The sequence below is a fragment of the Balaenoptera musculus genome, chromosome 8 (genome assembly GCF_009873245.2).
Source record: "Balaenoptera musculus isolate JJ_BM4_2016_0621 chromosome 8, mBalMus1.pri.v3, whole genome shotgun sequence".
NCBI classification, from domain to species: domain Eukaryota; kingdom Metazoa; phylum Chordata; class Mammalia; order Artiodactyla; family Balaenopteridae; genus Balaenoptera; species Balaenoptera musculus.
In genome coordinates this window covers 21,170,824-21,192,052 of record NC_045792.1, presented here as the reverse complement: position 1 = coordinate 21,192,052, position 21,229 = coordinate 21,170,824, and the positions used below count along the sequence as shown (strand labels likewise).

The 21,229-nt window shown below is 35.2% G+C and overlaps 1 protein-coding gene across 2 annotated transcripts in view; it reads left to right on the top strand.

The window, feature by feature from the left end:
* RDX (radixin) overlaps window positions 1-21,229 on the top strand; it is a 98,271-nt gene that overhangs the window by 30,878 nt on the left and 46,164 nt on the right. For both annotated transcript variants that reach the window (XM_036860184.1, XM_036860183.1), the window contains exons 4-10: window positions 3,602-3,697; window positions 4,219-4,493; window positions 9,778-9,861; window positions 10,067-10,213; window positions 11,357-11,453; window positions 12,330-12,493; window positions 17,936-18,066. In XM_036860184.1, the coding sequence (XP_036716079.1) occupies window positions 3,602-3,697; window positions 4,219-4,493; window positions 9,778-9,861; window positions 10,067-10,213; window positions 11,357-11,453; window positions 12,330-12,493; window positions 17,936-18,066 (994 nt within the window). The remainder of the gene's footprint in view (window positions 1-3,601; window positions 3,698-4,218; window positions 4,494-9,777; window positions 9,862-10,066; window positions 10,214-11,356; window positions 11,454-12,329; window positions 12,494-17,935; window positions 18,067-21,229) is intronic.

Below are 21,229 nucleotides of genomic sequence, written 5' to 3'. Positions count from 1 at the left end.
TTTGACAAAGGAGGCAAGAATATACAATGGAGAAAAGACAGCCTCTTCAATAAGTGGTGCTGGGAAAAATGGACAACTGCATGTAAAAGAGTGAAGTTAGAACACACTTAAATAAACTCAAAATGGATTAAAGACCTAAATGTAAGGCCAGACACTGTAAAACTCTTAGAGGAAAATATAGGCAGAACACTGTATGACATAAATCACAGCAAGATCCTTTTTGACCCACCTCCTAGAGTAAGGGAAATAAAAACAAAAATAAACAAATGGGAACTAATGAAACTTAAAAGCTTCTGCACAGCAAAGGAAACCATAAACAAGACTCAAAGGCAACCCTCAGAATGGGAAAAAATATTTGCAAATGAAGCAACTGACAAAGGATTAATCTCTAAAATATAGAAGCTGCTCATGCAGCTCAATATCACAAAAACAAACAACACAATCAAAAAATGGGCAAAAGACCTAAATAGATATTTCTCCATAGAAGACATACAAATGGCCAACAAATACATGAAAAGATGCTCAACATCACTTACCACTAGAGAAATGCAAATCAAAACCACAATGAGGTATCACCTCACACCAGTCAGAGTGGCCATCATCAAAAAATGTAGAAACAGTAAATGCTGGAGAGGGTGTGGAGAAAAGGGAACCCTCCTGCCCTGTTGGTGGGAAAGTAAATTGATACAGCCACTATGGAGAACAGTATGGAGGTTCCTTAAAATACTAAAAATAGAGCTACTCTGTGACTCAGCAATCCCACTACGGGGCATATACCCTGAGAAAACCATAATTCAAAAAGAGTCGTGTACCACAATGTTCATTGCAGCTCTATTTACAATAGCCAGGACATGGAAGCAACCTAAGTGTCCATCGACAGATGGATGGATAAAGAAGATGTGGCACATACAAAAAATGGATTATTACTCAGACATAAAAAGAACGAAATTGAGTTGTCGTGAGGTGAATGGACCTGGAGTCTGTCTTACAAAGTGAAGTAAGTCAGAAAGAGAAAAACAAATACCGTATGCTAACGCATATATATGGAATTTTAAAAAGCGGTACTGATGAACCTTGTAGCAGGTCAGGAATAAAGACCCAGACGTAGAGAATGGACTTCAGGGCACTGCGGGGGTTGGTGGGGGGAAGCTGGGATGAGATGAGAGAGTAGCACTGACATATATATGCTACCTGATGTAAAATGGGTGGCTAGTGGGAAGCTGCCGCATAGCACAAGGAGATCAACTTGATGCCTTGTGACGACCTAGAGGGGTGGGATAGGGAGGGTGGGAGGGAGACGCAAGAGGGAGGGGATATGGGGATATATGTATATGTATAGCTGATTCACTTTGTTGTACAACAGAAACTAACACAACATTGTAAAGCATTTATACTCCAACAAAGATGTGAAAAAAATAAATACACAAATAAGATAGAAAGGGAAAAAACTAAAGAGAAAACTGTAAGAGAGTTAACATTAAGAGAGATATACCAATCAAATAAAATGTGGAGTTTGGATTGTGGCTCAAGAAGCCAACTATTACGAAAAATTCATAAGACCGTAAGAAAAACTTGTGCTCTAGGTATTTGATAGCAAGAGATAACTGCTAAATTTTTTAGGTGTGAATAATGGTATTTTAACTATGGTTTAAAAAATGAAAGATTCTACAACTCCGTGAGGGTATGAATGAGCAAAACATGTCTTTAAATTGTCAAAATTCAAATTTACCATAACATAAAACAATTTAAAAAAATGACTTAAAATGATAAATGAAATTTGTAAATCTCATTCGGATCCTAACTGGAACAAATTAACTGTAAAAAAATATATATTTTAAAAATAGCCACAGAAATTTCAGCATATTAGGGAACTACTGTTAAGTCTTTCCGGTGTGATAATGGTATTGTAATGTTTTAGTTTTGTTTTTATAAGACTCCGTATGTTTAAGAATTTTAAAATAAAGTATTTACAAATAAAATGGTGTATCTGGGATATGCTTCAAAACAATCTGAGAGGGGAGAGGTGCTGTAGATGAAGCAAAACTGGCCATGAGTTTCTATCTATTAAAGCTGACTGATTAGTACATTTACACTGTTGTACTATTCTAACTAACTGCTTATTTGTATATATTTGAAGTTTTCAATAATAAAAAGTTTTTAAAAGCCAAAAAAAGTAAAAAGAAATATTTACTGTTTATTTTTTTATTTTATTTTATTTTATTTTTTAAAATTTATTTATTTATTTGTTTATGGCTGTGTTGGGTCTTCGTTTCTGTGCGAGGGCTTTCTCTAGTTGTGGCAAGCGGGGGGGGGGGGCACTCTTCATCGCGTTGCGCGGGCCTCTCACTATCGCGGCCTCTCTTGTTGCGGAGCACAGGCTCCAGACGCGCAGGCTCAGCAATTGTGGCTCACGGGCCCAGTTGCTCTGTGGCATGTGGGATCTTCCCAGACCAGGGCTCGAACCGGTGTCCCCTGCATTGGCAGGCAGATTCTCAACCACTGCGCCACCAGGGAAGCCCTACTGTTTATTTTAAACCAAGAATGTTTATTACTTAAGAACTAATGTTGAATCTTTTTGTAAAGCTTTTAAAATCTTAATAAACTCTCACCTTCCTCATTTTATTTTAAATATAGAATTAAAAATATGCTTTTGTTGGCCTCATCCTAGGTGTGGATTAATAATCCTAGTTTACCACTTTATTTACCCTAATACTCCTGAGTACCTACCACAGGCTAATCATTCTTGGAGATGACATGGATATTAAGATGAATAAGGCAATAATCTCTCTCCTTAGCTTTAAACAGTCAAGGAGGGTAAATAGACACTCTACTAAGAATAGTTAATTATGATAAATGTTCAAATAGCAGTATAGGTAAAGTACTATGGGATTATCAATGATCAAGTGATTAATTTTATCTAGATGATAGGAAAGCTTCATTCACGTTAGTTGAGCTGGACCTTGAGGAATACATTATTTAACAGGTGGTAAAAGTACAGAAGAAACATTCTAGACAGGGGAAGAAGCACGGCCAAAGGTGTAGAAGTGTAAAATTTATGGCATGTTCCAAGGATGATTTTTTGCTCAGTGACGGTAGAATATAGAATATATGATGGTGAATGAAGGGAAGTAAGAATGGGGGTGAAATCAGCAGCTGGATACCCTGAGGCATGGCATTTACATGTCCTCAGAGACTCTTATCGCCAAAATGATATGATTGTCTGGGCTACCTAATAGTATAGTTTTGGGGGTGGGGTGCTAAACTGAAATAGGAAAAGTGGGATTATGACAGCTCTGTATCTGTTCCCCAGATTCTTCTTTTTATCTGTTTGGGTCATGATGGGAGATAAGAAGGAAAAGGACATACAAAAAAGTGGATCAAATAAGATTGAAATGACACTACAAAATTTAATAAACAAAACCTGAATTTAAATTTTCAGAAACGTTCCTTTAATTACTATGTTAAATTTAGGAAAGATCTTTTCTGTAGCAAAAGAATAAACCTATAATTTCTATGTAGTTTTGTTCTTTTTTTGAAGTACAGTGCCATCCAGTTATAATGTGAGTGTTGAACTGAAATTGGCTTTTTTTTTTTTTTTAAGGTGGTGAAAACGGTTGGTTTGCGTGAAGTCTGGTTTTTTGGGCTGCAGTATGTGGACAGCAAGGGCTATTCTACGTGGCTTAAACTAAATAAAAAGGTAAAGCATGTATGATAACATGCAGCTAATAATTAAGGTTCTTTGAAATTATCATGGTCATCAATTTGTGCCAGAAAAGCTCAGAGTCTGACTGATTTCAAGCTTCCTTTTACAGTTATCTCTGTGAATCATTAGAGGTATCATGTCTTTTAATTTAGTAAGGTACCATCAACTTATCATCTTCGAAAAAAGAAATGTTCATTTTTCCTATTTGAAAACTCAGAAGTAAAAAATATTATGAGGTGTTACTTAGTACTTTGACCTTAATATAAACATCTTCAGGATAAGCTTCTCAAGAGAAATTTCAATTTGGGTATTAGTTAGGATCTGTGAACTACCGGTCACATTCATGAGCATAGAATCTTTTTCACACATACATTTTTTACAGGTTTAGAATCTTAATAGATTTAGAATCTTACGTATGTTTTACATCCTACTTTGTTCCAAAGAGAAGTTTATGTGACTGTGGTCAGTTATTGTGAACTTAATATTTTTGACAGTACTTGAAATTACTGTTTCAGGTGACACAACAAGATGTTAAAAAAGAGAATCCTTTGCAGTTCAAATTTAGAGCTAAATTCTTTCCTGAAGATGTTTCTGAGGAATTAATTCAAGAAATAACCCAGAGACTTTTCTTCTTGCAAGTTAAAGAAGCTATCTTAAATGATGAGATATATTGTCCACCAGAAACTGCAGTTCTTTTGGCTTCCTATGCTGTCCAAGCCAAGTATGGAGATTTTAATAAAGAGATTCATAAGCCAGGCTACCTGGCTAATGATAGACTCCTACCCCAGCGGTAAGTGAAATGTGCTTTTATGTTATAGTCTCTGAAAAATCATATTTAAGAAGTTTGTAAATGGTTGTGTTTTTTGTTGTTGTTGTTTGTTTGTTTTAGATTTTTAAGTTGCCAGCTGGATCAGAGAGTATAATTTTGAAAGTTATGACCCAGAAGCTACTTAGATTTATATACTCTGTAATTACTTAAAGTTTCTGCCTCTTCTCATTCCCACAAGATAAGCAATAAATGGAGGCAGTGATAATTTGGGCTTGAGGAAGACATGACTATTGTTGCTCATTAGTAAAAATTCTCACATGTAGATAGTTGCTTAATAAATGCTTTTGAAAATAATAAGTGCCAGGCTATATTTCCTCCATAGAATTAAAATTAAGTTTCTAACTTTTCAAAAGGCTTTTTAAACTCGGTTTTCAGACTCCTAGTCTAGGGCTCTGTTCTCATCTGCAGCATACTGCTGTCTCTACTGAACTCGGGTCTGCTCACCAGACCAGGCAGGAAAGCCAGTCTACTGACACCTGGTTGTGGTGAAGGAAAGTGTAGCATTTATTGCAGGGTACCAAGCAAGGGAGTGGGAGACAAGCCTCAGATCCACTGCCACTTGGTCTTTGAGTTAGGGGCTTTTTAAAGGGGAAGAACAAAGAGGCTTGAATTAATCATTGTCTTGTGACAGTTTGGGAGTCAGAAGTCTGTAGTTTAAGATTCTCTGGCCAGTGGTCCGTGGCTTGAGGGTCTGTTAGCTCATCTTGCCCTGGAGAAACAACCTGAGTTTGTACATTAATGATGATATCTATAATAGCAACTTTAGTACATTAACAATATTAGCGACAGTAGGACAGTAGCAACTTTAGTCATCTGACTTGGTTGATTCAGTTAGCACAGGATTGAGGTCAGAGGGGACAAGGAAAGGGAGTAAAGTTTTGGATAGAGAGATTAATCAAAAACTCAGTAAGAGAACTTGGTTTAGGGGGACTCAGTTTCAATGTAACAGTTATTTTAAAGTAGCATGGCACAGGAAAACATCATTAGCAGAAGACCTAGATTTTGAATGCTGATTCTACCCTTTGCTAATTATGTGGCCTTAGTACATCACTTAAACTCTCTAAGCCTCAGTGTCTGAATCTGCAAACTGGGGATAACAGTTGTGCTCTGTCAACCTTACTGTTTATGATTACAGTTCATGAACTGTATACTTTACAGTTTTAATTGTGAATACAAGTGTTAGTTGGTAGTGTTATATATAAAATCTAGAAAGTACATCAAATGTTACTTTTAAATATCTCAGTTCTTAATTATAGTAGCGTACATGACCCTGATACTAGAATGTACATGGGGATTTTTCTTTAGAATCCAGAGAAGTTATTACAATTCTTAGCTCAGATTCCTGAATTTTAAAATTTCTATTTAAAGGCAAAACTGTATATTAACCTAAAATTTCAGTTCTCTATCACTTCCTCATAGTATTTAAGCCCTTAGGTGTAATTTCTTTTTCATAGGTACTAAATATGAAGAAAGACAAAACTACTTTGTCTACTTTTTATTAATTTCCTTTGGTTGTAAGCATTAATGATTATTTTTGGCTAATAAATTATATTCTGTTGTATGCTTTATAGGTACCCTTAAGTACAGTAGCTTTAATAATTGGTTATTAAATGTTATACTGTTCTGCTCTTTAATATTACAACAATAATAGTTATCTTAGAAGGTAAAATAATGCATGTTGTTCACTGAAAGAATCAGGAATATGAGATACTTATTAGTCTTTGTTTGTTTTTGATGATTATTCCAGCCCCAAATTCCTTGTCTCACATTTTTTAAGCACTAAATTGAGTAACTGATTACTGGTACAGTAGAATTTCATTTCAGTTAAAAGTTTTTATTTTAATTGAGGTATAATTTATATATAGTAAAATGCCAGCAGATTAGCTTTTAAATCAGAACATAAGGTAACTGTTATATATAATCAAAATTACCCTTAAAATTCTTAATTGTTCATAAAATAGTCATGTTTTATCTCAACAAGTATGACATAGGTGTTCTTTCAGTGTTAGATCAGATTGCTGTTTGGGTGAGTACCAGATGAAGTAATTGGCTTACATTTAATAGTCATGTGATTAAAAAAAATTTTTTTTGATACTGTAATCACTTAAACACAATTAATTTAACTTATTTTACATGCATATGTGCTGTAACCCATTCTGTTTAGAAGAAGGAAGATAGCACATGCTGTTCAAGATTTGGTCTTTAACTTTGAAGGTCCAGTCAGGTGTCCTTCAAGTTGTTAGTCTAAGGAGGACTAATTCAAGCTATCTAAGTTTAAAAGAGACTCATAAAGTCAGAATACTAAGTTGTTGGTTTAGAATGGAGAAGATACCTTCAGTTGTTGATTTATTCCATGTATAGTATATAACAAACTTTTATCACTAAGTATCTGGGGGAAAATTAGTAATCAGCTTATTTGGTGAACCTAAATCAAACACAATAATTTGATGATTTTGTTGGATGTTTATAATTCTTGTATTGAAAAACCCAGACAAGCAATCTGTTCTCCCACAGTAGAGTTTAGCAGTCTGCTGATAGGAATAATCAGCTCCACCAGATAGTATCCCTCTCTTTTAAAAAGAGCTAGATATACATAAGTTTTTGTGTACCAGGTTTCTGACTTGGGCATTTGGGTGGTTTGTAATACCTTTTCAAGGTAAGAGGAGAAGGAACACATTTCAGAGGAGGAAGATTTCAGTTTTGAACCTATTGAGTGTGAAGTATCTGTAGTATAAGAGCAGTTTCAGTAGATTGTTGGGGGTTGAAGCCAGATTGTGGTGGACTGGGGGTGGTGATGTGAGGTATGGAAATGAAGGATGGTGAATATGAACAGTTCACGAAAGAAATTTGGCTGTGACACAGAAAAATACTAAGAGGAGGGAAGCATGAGTTTATAGACATGTTCTTTAAAAGATGGAAAAGAATTAATTCCTTTATTCACTCTACAGATTTTTGCCTCTTTTTTTCTGGCACTGGGCATAAGTGGTGAGCAACATGGATGTGATCTTTGCCCTCTTAACACAAATAAGCGTATAGGCATACCTCCTTTTTTCGCACTTTGCTTTATTGTGTGCTTTAGGTATTGTGTTTTTTACAAATTGAAGGTTCATGGCAACCCTGCATCAAGCAAGTCTTTTAGCACTATTTTTTCCAGCAGCTTTAGCTCACTTCATGTCTCTGTGTCACATTTGGTAGCTCTCGCAATATTTCAAACCCTCCACTAGCAAAACGATTATGACTCCCTGAAGCCTCAGATGGCGGTTAGCATTTTTTAGCAATAAAGTATTTTTAAATTAAGGTATGTACATTGTCTCTATGGATGTAATGCTATTGCACACTTAATAGACTACAGTATAGTATAACCATAACCTCTATATGCACTGGGAAACCAAAAAATTTGTGTGACTTGCTTTCTTGTGGTGGTCTGGAAATGAACCGAAAATATCTCTGTGGTATGCCTGTATCTGGTAATATATGTAGGCAGGGGACAATAAATGATGGAGTGAAGATCCTGAGAAAATAGAGGCATAAGTCTTTTAAAGTCCCAAATAGACAGATTTAAAGCCAGGTGGGACAGATTAGCCTTAACGTGAAGAAGATCTTCTTTTTCCTGGACAGAAGGAAAAAAAAGTGGGAATTTTTTCTTTTTTTTTTTTTAGTTTTTATCTCTTTTTTTTAAATTTAATTTTTATTTTATATTGGGGTATAGTTGATTTACCATGTTGTGTTAGTTTCAGGTGTACTGCAAAGTGGTTCAGTTACACATATATATATATCCATATATATCCATTCTTTTTCAGATTCTTTTCCAAAGTGGGAATTTTTGGATACCTGCAAACCAGTCATGCAGATTAATAATACAAGCACATTATACAAAATGCAAACGAATGAGATTTGAAATGCAGAATATAAAAAGCTAGAACATAAATCTTAGTGACATTTAATTTAATTAATCCATACCTTCAGATTTAGTTAACATTGTAATATCTGCAATTGGCTGCACTGATTATGCCTTCAAGGCTTGCCTCTTGGTGAGCACAGAGGCCAGATGGCAAGAGAGAGTATAAAGACAAGAAAAATGTGGAAACTTAAATGCTGTAAAGAGGAAGACAAAAATCTCCTCAAAAGCAAGAGCTTAAAAGAGGATACATAGAGAAAGTGGTGTGTAGTAAAAACATCATGGTCTGTCTGAGGCCCCATTAAGGAATTCACTCTAAATAGTGAGTAACTTGTCCAAGGGAAGATTATATCCCAAGATTCCTTTATGCTGCTAAGAAATCCGTGGGTTTACCTTAGAATTTTTACATAGTAAAAAAATAATATTTTAATACCACAGCTTTTGCTATCAGTAAAATAGGATCTGAGTATTCATCAATAAAGGTGGATAATTATCATCATAATTCCCAAGGAGAATAGAAATACATAGCAGGATAGTGAACACAGCAGGTAAATTATATGCATGCTGAATTTGCTCATTTGGTGTTAAAATATTAGTCGTTGAAAATGAGAATGTTTGTGTTTGCTTACATTTGCAGAAGAAACACTGGAAGGATACAAAAGAAACTAATAAATTATTTGAAGTGTTGGGGGTGGTGGTGAAAAAAATGCCTTTTCACTTGTATACTTCTTATATCAAAGTATTACCGATAGAAAACAACAAAATTAAATTTAGCAGCAAAGAAAGTAAATACATAGAGTCATAGAAGAATTAAGACCCAAGAATTCTGATTTTCAGTCTGTTCTTGTCTAATTTTTTTTATTAATCATAAGGAAGTCATTTTCCCTTTTTTTGGCCCAATATTTTATTCATTTCAAACATTTGAATTCCCATAAACTAGCCATATAACTATCTTAAAAACATATATTATGTAAAATAGTTTCAGGGTCATAGAATCTTTTTATTTTGAGATAGTTGTAGATTCACACACAGTGGTAAAAAACGATAGTGAGGTCTGGGTCCTGCGTATCCTTCTCCCAGCCTTCCGTAATGGTAACATCTTGCATGACTTTAGTACAGTATCACAACTAGGATGTTGACATTGATGCAATCCACTGACCCCATTCAGGTTTCATCAGTGTTACTGCAGTCATTTGTGTGTATATATATATTTGTTAATTCTGTGCAGTTTTATCATGTGTATAGCTTTGTGTGGCTACCATAGTTAAGGTACTGAATTATTCTAGACTTTTAAAAAGAATATTTGAATCTTAGAGGCATTTTCATAGATTTTTTTTTTCCTTGCAGTGTTTTGGAACAACACAAACTGACAAAAGAACAGTGGGAAGAAAGAATACAGAACTGGCATGAAGAACATAGAGGAATGCTAAGGTATTTGGGTGGTTATTTTCTTAGTATTTTTTCTCAAATTAAAGTTTTTTTTTCATAACATTTATTATTACATCAGATTATCCCCAACAGATTATTTGACTTATATAAATAAATATAAAGCACTAAATTTTAATCCAGAGTGTTTTTGTAATTTGTTTGGTATTACTTTTACTTACATATATTAAAATTAGCTTTATTTCAACAGGGAAGATTCTATGATGGAATACCTGAAGATTGCACAGGATCTAGAAATGTATGGAGTCAACTATTTTGAAATAAAAAATAAAAAGGGAACTGAATTGTGGCTAGGCGTTGATGCTTTGGGTCTGAATATTTATGAACATGATGACAAGTAAGTAAATTAGTTGCATAGTAAACTAGTAATTATTCATTGGTCTATATGGCTTTGCTCTTATGTTTGTAAAGTTCTTTTTGGGCTAAATTACTCTTAACTGCTTTCCCCGCCCCCCAAATTAAAAGATTCGTTAGTGCCACATAGGCTCTCAGATAACATATATCTGTTTTCTCAACATCTTGCAGATTCAGAGTTCTCAAGTGTATTTTTTAAATAGAATGATTGACTTTTATTTGAAGTGTGCTTCTTGATGTCTTGTGAGTTATGTCTAGTAACTTAATTAAAATTTGTTCTCGCGTAGATAAAGAGTGATTCCTTAAATGTTATGCCTGGCATGTAGGTTGAAATTGAAATTAACATGTATACATCAGGAGCAGTGAGATAATGAATTAATAGGTGTATAATTTACTGTATTTTGTAACACTTTTTTTTGAACATTTATCTTACAGGAATTGTTTTGAATATTTTTAGACATCAATGAAGTAGAATATTCCTCCTGTATCATGCATAGTGAACAGTGTAATTTTACTTTGAAATTGACCAGGAATATATATGTCAGGCTCTTAGAGCACTTTTCAGTAATGATAGCTACAATTGCTTTATTCCTTTCTTTAATTTACCATCTCACATAAGCATCCAAGTCTGTGCCAGTAATGCCTTCTCCTAAGACGTTTCTTTTTATTCTGGGTTGGCTCCAGAATTTTATTTTCATTATTTACAAGTATCTAATAAAATACACATTCCTAAGCAAATAGAATAACTCCAAAAGAGAGGATTTTACTAATTTTACTCTGATATATTTTTTCATATATTACAAAGCAAGTTAAAATGCTATATCATTCAGAAGAGAAAATTTTGAAATCTTTGAAAAGCAAAAATGACTTCAAGAGTAATTTTTGTGGATGAAATCTTTTCTTCTTTTTCTTCCTTTAGAAAATTTTTGAATGAGTTTCTGTAAGAGTACCTATTATAGTTATGACTACAGATAAAGATGGGGAATGTGAAAGAGGGGTTAGCTCAAGATGGGAGGGATTGGGATTGGGGATTATGGACAAGGGGACTTTGGACTTAACTGGAATGGTTCAGTTTCTTTTTATAATGAGAATACATTAATCTTAAGGGATGCTTTCATTTTTTAAGGTTAACACCTAAAATTGGTTTTCCCTGGAGTGAAATCAGAAATATTTCATTTAATGACAAAAAATTTGTTATAAAGCCGATTGACAAAAAGGCACCTGTAAGTAAAATTCTTTCATTTTATGTATTAACTCTAATTTCTACCACTTTGCTATGATACCACTTGAAGAATGGCATTATTCATTTACTGAATTGCTTCTGAGGAATATTCTCTTTTCGTAGTTTAACTTTCCCAATGATGAAATAACATTAAAAATACAAGGTTTTAATCTTTTTACAACATGTAAATTACCAGAGTTTTATTTTAACTGAGTTTTAACTATAAGGTAGGTAATATTTATTAGGAGGTGGTTGAAAACAATCAGCATTCCTATTTTAAAAAAACATGTTGGTGGCTAGAATTAGTAGAGGTTGCCCTACTCTAAATTAACTTGTTTATAGAGCTTTGCATTATGAACTTTGTATTTTCATAACTTGAAGCCTTGAACTTAAGAAATCTTTATATTTAAATAGATTTTTTGATTCCTCTAGTGTCAAGTATACTCCAGTATATAAACTCAGTTATTGGAAAGACAAAGATATGGAGAACATTTCTAGGTTAAAAAGCTTAACAGCCTTGAACAAAGGTCCAGTTTTGAGATTAATGGCAAGAGGCAAAACAAACAAAAAATCCTCCTCTGAGGTGAAGAAACTGATGCTCATAGTTTCTTTGGAGAAGAAAAAAGAATAAATGACATTTAATGCACTGAGAGGGTAAGAACATTAGCTTCTCCATGAAACTGGTAGGGAATGAAAAGGTGAGGAACCAGTTATGTGAAAGTATGGCATATACATGAGGAGTGAAGAAATTTTATGATTTCTAAACTATATGGACTATGACATTAGAAGTCATAGCACAGGTTGAAATTTAGTACAGGTTATTGTGAGAGAGACTGTCCTTCTTGAAGATTTTAAATTTGGGCTCCTTTATGTTTAGGATTTTGTTTTTTATGCACCTCGTCTGAGAATCAATAAGCGGATTTTGGCCTTATGCATGGGAAACCATGAACTATACATGCGAAGAAGGAAGCCTGATACTATTGAGGTACAACAGATGAAGGCTCAGGCGAGGGAGGAGAAACATCAGAAGCAGTTGGAAAGGTATGGAATTTATAGCCTTTCATTTTTAATTGATAGGAATAGGTTATCTAAAATTTAAGAATCCTCATCAGTTTCTTTAACATACTCTAAATTTACATTTTTACGTTAGTTTCATTGTTACTAAAATTGAATGACAGGGACTTCCCTGGTGGTCCAGTGGTTGGGACTCCCTGCTCCCAATGCAGGGGGCCGGGGTTCGATCCCTGGTTGGGGAACTAGATCCCGCATACATCAAGTAAATATCCTGTGTGCTGCAGCTACCACACAGCACAGCCAAATAAATAAATATTTTTTAAAAAATTGAATGGCAGCATGTATTATCACTATCCTCTTTTAAAATGAGTATGTATAATTTTCAAGTTAGAAATCTTTGACAAATATTTCTGAGAAAATGGCTTTTCGTGACTCCATAGATGTGCTTTTCTTTTATCGTGCTTGCTTTTTACTGACAGACTTTGGTATGGATGTAGTAGTTTGAAATTTTCAAGTTTGTTTTGCTTGTGATTTGTGTGTCTTAATTTTTCAGGGTAAGAATGTGCTGAGTATTTGCTTTGAAACAGTGTCAGTGACATTGTAGAACTGAAGTGAACAGTCAGTATACAGAGCTGAATGACAATAGCACTCCCTACCAATGACACTGATATTTTTAACCATGGTTCACTTAGACTTTTGATCAAAAGGTGTTAAATATATTAAATTGAGATTTTTGAAATGTAAAAATACTGAATAAAATCCTTGTCGACCCTGGAACCACATTACTGGGTCTAGCAACATAATTCCTAAATCTGATTCTATATTAATTTAGACTTTATGCTTTATTTGAAAAAATTTAGAGACCAAATTAAAGTTAACCTCTATTGAGGAAATCTTTGGAGAATAACACAATAATCTAAGAACAGAGTAGGTCCTAAAGAAAAAAAAATTGATGACCCCTAACCATATATATAAAAACATATGTCATGTTGGCAATAACATGATTTGAATCCAGCAATTAAATTGGTCCTCTGCCAGATATAATTTTGCTACCTATATTTTTAGTGTTTGTATTAGATTTATTTTTTTCTTAAATGTTCTCTGTATTTCAGATATTTTAGTAATTCACATTGCTCCCCTCAATTTGTCTGCCTTCGAGAAGTTTACTGCTTCACAAAACATTTTTTATACAGGCATGAAACTTGCCGGTAATTCCTGACCCCACCATTAAAGATGCTAAGTTGGAATGTTACTTTGGGCTCTGTCATTTTTCACTGCTCTCATGTAGCTTAGAATCACACTGTAGTTCTAGTCTTACCTACTTTTTAACATAGTTCTGTATTGGGCTTTACTTTCTCTCTTTTCTTATCCAGCATAGCCTTTCCCTCTCTCTCTCAAAGACAAAACTTTTTCTTTCTCTCATTCTCTCTCTCCCCCTCACCCTCACCCTCTCTTTCTTCCTTCCTTCCCTTCCCATCCCTCTAAAGTCTCCTATCTGAGTTAAATGAGAAATTATATCTCATACTCATCAAGCCGTAATATGTCCTGACCAATCTGCTTGTCTATGATGTTGATGTATTATTTACATTCTTAACGTAAATATATTTCTCTATTTTTCTTTTGTTTCTCACACAGAGAGAGGAGTAGTATAATTAATAAACACCATTTGGTGATGGTGCTATATTTTAGTTAGTCTAAGGCCTAGATGAAAGTGGAAGATTTTAAGTTTCTTTCTTTTTTTTTTTTAAACAGTAACAACCCCATGGTTCCTTTCTTGGATTCCATGAAAGGTTCCAGCATTTCATTAGCAAGCATTTATTGACTGCTTTGTACACAGTAGGAATTCGATAATTGTTTAATTCATTTGAATGCCTAGAGGATGTTTTTTTATTAGTCCAGCCACATAGGGATTGGCAGTCTTTCAGAAATGGCATTCCAAGTCTTCATTTATTCCCGGCTTTACAGGTCAGAGAGAAATGACAGCTGTGTATGTGGAAACAATTTTAGTCAAGCCCAATGACAAAGTAGCCAGCAGACATACTTGGGGGAATGCTCAGAGATATGCTGCCTGTGCTGCTGGAATCTCTTGGGCAAGAACAGTAGCTGGGAAGGGGCAGCAAGAGGCCTCTTTCCCTACAGTACGTTGGCATATGTGGCCATATTCTCTCCCCATAACTCTGATAGCTTTTTTTCTTATAGTGAAAATGATCTTATTTTCCATGGGTTATTGGTCCCTGTAGTCTGTGTTCTTAAGTTATTTGCATCCAAATTGAATTGAGTTTACAGTTTAGAGCCAGATACCTACATGTCAGTTGTAGGTTAGCTATGGGATATTCTGTGTCATGGCTGGCTGCCTGTATCACTAGGACTCAGCTGGTGTCATGCAAAGAATACAGGCTTTGGAATTAAATAAATCTGGGTTTGAATTCTCTTCTGACACTTGTTGAAAAGTAACTTCTGACCCACTGTTCTCTTGCCCTTACTATGAAAATAATAGTCCTACTTTTAGGAGTTTTTGTGAGAAATACTAGTGTCAGTATAGAAACATTTAGCAAAGTACCTGATGTTTTTAATAAGTAGTAGCAGTAAATAATTCTTAATATTATTAATACATAGTCTGAATAGAAGTTAGAGAAGTTAGTCTGAATATGTTAGTTTTAATCTTCACTTTAAGAAAAATGTAATTGAGGCCATCTGATAGTCTTTAAAAAGTAGTATATTTTAAATATTTTTTGTATATTAGTACAGAGAATTGATAGTTTATTAATATGTTATTTATTTCTTAAAATAGAACAGCTTGGTCAAATGAGTGTTTCCAAATCCAAACTCTAAGTAAAAATATTTACATCTGTGGTTTAGAGTAATCACAAGAGGCTTGCTCCATGGGGAAAGTGGGACTTCATTTTGAGAGTTAGAGACAGGGGTAAGATATTTTCAGAAGATGAAGCCAACCTAAGCAAATGTGTAAAGATAAGGATATGCACGGCATGCCTAGTGGCCTGTGAATGGACCAGTTTGGTCCTCCAACAATGTTTAGGGGAGAAGCAAGCTTTTTCAATTTCGTAAGGGAGACAAGACAGGCCTGCAAAAACTAGGTATCACTAAGAAATGTGGAGAGCCAAAGGCATTTGTATTAATTGAATGGGATGTTAGTTGGTGATGGCTGTAGTCAGGCGAGAATTCTTATTAAGATATGAGACACAAGCCTCATAAGAGCGCAGCAGAGTAAACTTTGCAAAATGCTTTAAATATTATAGTCAAGTTAATATCGGCTATACATTTATTCCATTTTTCAGTACAAAGACTAAATTTTCCCCCCAACTTGCTTGTTACCTTCTGTCTTATTTCCTGCTTCCATATCTCCTTTCCCTCCATCCTTGAGGATGAAAAAATGAAACATCAATAGGGAAAAGCTAAATAACACCAGTGCCTATCTCCAGAAGGGGCCATCTGTGTGCCAGAGCTGGACCTGAAAGGTTCTGAGTTCATGGAATATTATTACAGCCTTTGGTCTTGAGATCTGTTTTGTGGTGTAAGTCCTCCTACAGTGTCTCAGGGCCTCAGGGAGGGAGGGAGGAAGGTAACTAACTGTCTTGGAGAACTGTGGCAACACTGGATTTGATTGAGCAGAGGCTGGTGAATGTTGGGGGTAGGCTATTCAGCATCTTAGAGTAGCAGACAGCCTGGCACGAAAAAAAGTAGCTCTTGGCTATGCTAGCAATTCCTTGAAAAGTACTGTGCTCTTGCTTTCACAATCAAGCCTGCCTTTTCAGCTTTCTAAAGAGGACAGAAAGGTCAGCAGCCTCTGCGGAGGCCACCAGGCCCTTGCTTTGCTCAAGGAAGTTGGGAAACTCAAACATTTCCTTAAACCTCAAGCACCCCTGTCTTCTAGAGGGGTGGGGGCTCCCAAATTCTTACGTCTCTTTACCTGTGTGTACTCTTACAGGTTGAATAGGATAGGAAGAAAGAGGTGAATGTGCTGCAGAGTGAGTCCAAGTCTTGGCGGCAGAGGGGTGCTTAGTTATTGACTCCTGGCTGTTGAGAAAGTACCTTGTAGGGAATTCTAGAACAGAGGTGGAGCTCCCCTTGCATGAATGAACTCCAAGCCCTAGATTATTAAGTGCTGTGAGGATTCATTAAAACCAGCTGGGGAGGTATGGTCACCCTTACACTTAAGGGTCTATCTCTTGCCGACTTGCCACAACTGTACCTGTTTATCCCAAAGCTGGGTTGATTCTCTTTTCATGTTGGAGGCATATAGGTACTAGGAGCTGTAGGAATTTTTAAGTTTAGGTTTACTGAGTAAGGAATTGATAATAAAACTTTGCTGGTAAGCTTATCAGAGACTGCAGGTTGAGAAACTACATGGTTTGGGCCTGAAATTCAGAATTGACATCAAATGGCAGCAGTGTCTTTTAGAAATATTTAGGTATATTCAGGTAAGTGTCAGATGAAATCGTAATCGATTTTTTTTTTTTTTTATTAATTAATTTTATTTTTTTTGGCTGTGTTGGGTCTTCGTTTCTGTGCGAGGGCTCTCTCCAGTTGTGGCAAGCGGGGGCAGCTCCCCATCGCGGTGCGCGGGCCTCTCACCATCGCGGCCTCTCTCGCTGCAGAGCACAGGCTCCAGACGCGCAGGCTCAGTAGTTGTGGCTCACGGGCCCAGTTGCTCCGCGGCATGTGGGATCCTCCCAGACCAGGGCTCGAACCCGTGTCCCCTGCATTAGCAGGCAGATTCTCAACCACTGCGCCACCAGGGAAGCCCCGATTTTTTTTTAATGAGAGAAAATTATTCCCATTAAAGTAGACAGTATTATCTGAGAATTAACATAGGGTCTCTTATTCATCATTATACTTCTGGCCCTCAACATAGAGTCCGACCCACAGTAGGCCCTTGGTAGATGTTTGATGAATGAATTTGGCTATATTTAGATACATACTGTCATTCTAAGGGATTTGTCAAAGGAGATTAAACTGGTTTGTCATCTTGTATCTAAGCATAAGTTGGTACTACCTTAGAAATTAAACTTCTATTAATTAATTGTTAATGGATGAAAATTGTTGCCCTCCCAGGTTATTTTGCTGTTTAAAGTGAAACAGCCTTGTTTACTCCCTTCAACCCTTTGTTACTTCCCCCAGTGGAGGGCTTCTGCTAATCTAAAGAAGGCGTGTCCTTGGGTATAGCAGCTGTGCAGTTAACTCGTTTTGTGCTGACATAATTTACTGTCAAGAGTTCATTTTAAACAGTCATTGACTAAACTTTTTGCAACCTCACAATTGTGTATGTTAACAGTGTAGTCCTATATTCTTAACTATATGAGTTTTGAACAAATCTGAGTATAATGAGGACTCTTAATTAAAATATTTATGCTGTAGTTTCTTCTTAGTTGATCCATAGCTAGTACTTAGGCTTCATATGAATATTTGCATATATTAATTTGTGACAGCACAATTGTAATTTCTTTCAAGGGCGCAATTAGAGAATGAAAAGAAGAAAAGAGAAATAGCAGAAAAGGAAAAGGAAAGAATAGAACGTGAAAAGGAAGAGCTAATGGAACGTCTGAGGCAAATTGAAGAACAGACAATGAAAGCCCAGAAAGGTAAAAGTTTCTTTTTGACACTGGATTCAAAATTGTTGCTCTGTCATCAGCTAATAGTATTTCTTATTACTGTTAAATCTTATTTGTCTTATCTAGAATAATTACATTTAATTGCCAATTTAATACTTGGTGGAATTACATCATAAACACGATTAAGGCACATTCAACCATACAAGGCTCATATATTCTTTGTCTTTCATTTACTTAAGCACTCAAATATTTTTATGTGTACCCTTATTATATATTACGAATGACTGTATATATTAATTTATTCCTATCACTATTCAGGGTTCCATAAACAAAAACACGTTTTCAATACTTTCTAGTATTTAAACAAAAGCATTTTATGGATATGTAAGAACTTCAAGGCATCTAGATAATTAAAGGCATTTTAAACTATTCTGACTATTTAAACTCTTCTGGAACTGTCTCTAAATTTAATTTCAGTATATTAAAAAAATGCACAACACATAGTAGAAGTGTTTTGTTTGTTTTTGGTAACATGTTTGGAAGAGCCTATGTCCTAGGCAGTAGGTAACCAAAATGCTACATTGTATATATAGAAAGGATACATTGGATTTAGAGAGTGTGGTTTATATAAAGTAACTCTAGAATATACTAATTTCAAACAAGAAATAGTGGGGAGAACAAAAGAAAAAAGGTATTGAGCAAAATAAGATGTTATGCTCCTTCCTAAGCAGTAGGATCTAGGGGATAACATGAAAATCTACATTATTTATAAAATTAAATTAATACCTGCTTTCCTGACAACTGGTAGGACCCGCCATTCACTTCTGTTGGAAATAGCTAATGGTCTTATTTAAGGTTTATTTTCATTCCTTACATCAGCCTACCATGGTGGGGAGACGCTGTTGAGCAGTGGGTAGAATAACTTGCAGATGGGTAGCTAGAGGAGGAAGTCACAAAGACTGTTAGAAATCCACAAACTGATCATTCCAATTGCAAGATGATTGGAAATAATATTTCTAAGAGAAGAAATAGAAAAAAAAAAAAACTGGATTTTATTCTGACTCATTAGAAGCCTCATTTCTCAGAGCTAGAAAAGACCTAGAAACTATTTAGTTTAAAGCCCAGAGGTAGTAAAGAGACTTATTTGCAGACCATAACACAAGGATAGAACTTGTTTCCTGAATTCCAACTTGATGCTGTTTCTACCACTCTAGGTGCTTTTTCATCAGTTAAAGCAGGCATTTGTGATGCACCTACTTTGTGCTGTGTTTTAGAAAGGCAGATACATAGCATGCATGGGAGTGAAGGCTGTGTGGTTGACAGAAGTGAGATGTATACATTAAAAATATTAATAAAGTGAGGTAACATGTACTAAGCACCATGTGAAGAGTATAAGCAATACTCTTAAAGGAAGAATACTGTAAAAAAAATATCTGGAATATACTAATGTGTGTTTTTTAAAAAAGGAAAGTTTAGGGCTTCCCTGGTGGCGCAGTGGTTAAGAATCCGCCTGCCAATGCAGGGGACACGGGTTCGAGCCCTGGTCCGGGAAGATCCCACATGCCACGGAGTGACTAAGCCCGTGCACCACAACTACTGAGCCTGTGCTCTAGAGCCCGTGAGCCACAACTACTGAGCCCGCATGCCGCAGCTACTGAAGCCCACGCACCTAGAGCCCGTGCTCTGCAACAAGAGAAGCCACTGCAATGAGAAGCCCGCGCACTGCAACGAAGAGTAGCCCCCCGCTCAGTGCAGCTAGAGAAAGCCCGTGTGTAGCAACGAAGACCCAATGTGGCCAAAAATAAATAAATAAAATAAATTTAAAAAAGAGAGGAAAGTTTAAAGAAATGTATGATACTGCTCTGATTTTAAAGAGAAGATTGAAGGATAGCACTTTTTCATTTACATAATACATTTTCTTAGAGAATAGCTATTTACTAAATCTTTCAATCTTATTTATTTAGGATGTATAATAAAAATATTAATGATTTAAATACAGAAAAGTACTCAAGTAAAGAAGCACCAAAGAATATAAGGAAGATAAAACATAAGAAAGAATATAGAGCATGCCTGTCAAGACAGTTTTAAATCAGTCATCCTAAGGCAAAGGACATCCAGTTTGTTTTTTTGTTTGTTTTGTTTTGTTTTGTTTTTCTAATAATAAAGCTTTTCCAGGCTGTCCTAAACTCTGCATGGTTGTCTTGTAATTTATGCTAAATTCTCATTCAAATGCAGTAACTCTGGTCATATCTAAATCATGATATTTAGTAGATAAACCTATAAGTTTTTGTTTGAAAAGAAACTTCCATACTTCATTATTGTCATTTTCTTGAAAAAAAATTTTATTGAAGTCATTATTTGAAATGTCATAAATATTAAATAGAACCATTCTGACATTTTGCATTGCCATAATTCATCATTGTTAAATTATTTAGCTTCCTTTATCATTCTTTTAACCATCTTTAAGATATATTGGTGACTATATTTGAGATACAATACAGCCAAACTTGCATTTAGTCACTATTCCAACAAATATCAAAGTGAATTTCCACCTTCACAAAGACAAACCATAGGAAAGAGTTGGGGGTATAGTGATTTCATTCATTCTGGGTACTTGTTAAGCACCTAGTACTTAATAAGTACACCCAGTACTGTTCTAGGCATTGTTCTAGGTATTGGGGATATAGTATTGAACAGATAAGGTTCCTACTCTCATGTAGTACAGTTTATTGAGGAAAGACAGAGTAATAAAATTAACAGATAGTAAAAATCACTTTATGTAGTTCTAAGTGCTGTGAAGGAGATAAACAGGATAATGTGATAAAAGTAGTAATGGTAAGTAGGAGGGGGTTTAGGTATGCATTGTTTACAAATAGGAGCCAAGCTTTAATTCTGTCATTAACTTATGACCATAAGCAAGTCATTTTAGCCTCTAGATTTCCTTATGTTCCTAATTTCTAAAATGGAGGTAAATAATGCCTAATTTAGCTTTTTTGAGATTTTTTGATATATAAAGTTAAAGTTTTTTGTTGTTGAAATTTTTTCATAGGTATAATAATGTGCATACCTCTTAGGTGTGAGGCTCAATGAATTTTTACAAAGTGTATTTATTTTTGTAACTACCCAGAAGAGGATAGAGAACATTACCTGCCCTCAGGGAACCCCACCTTGTGTCCCTTTGCAGTCATTTTTT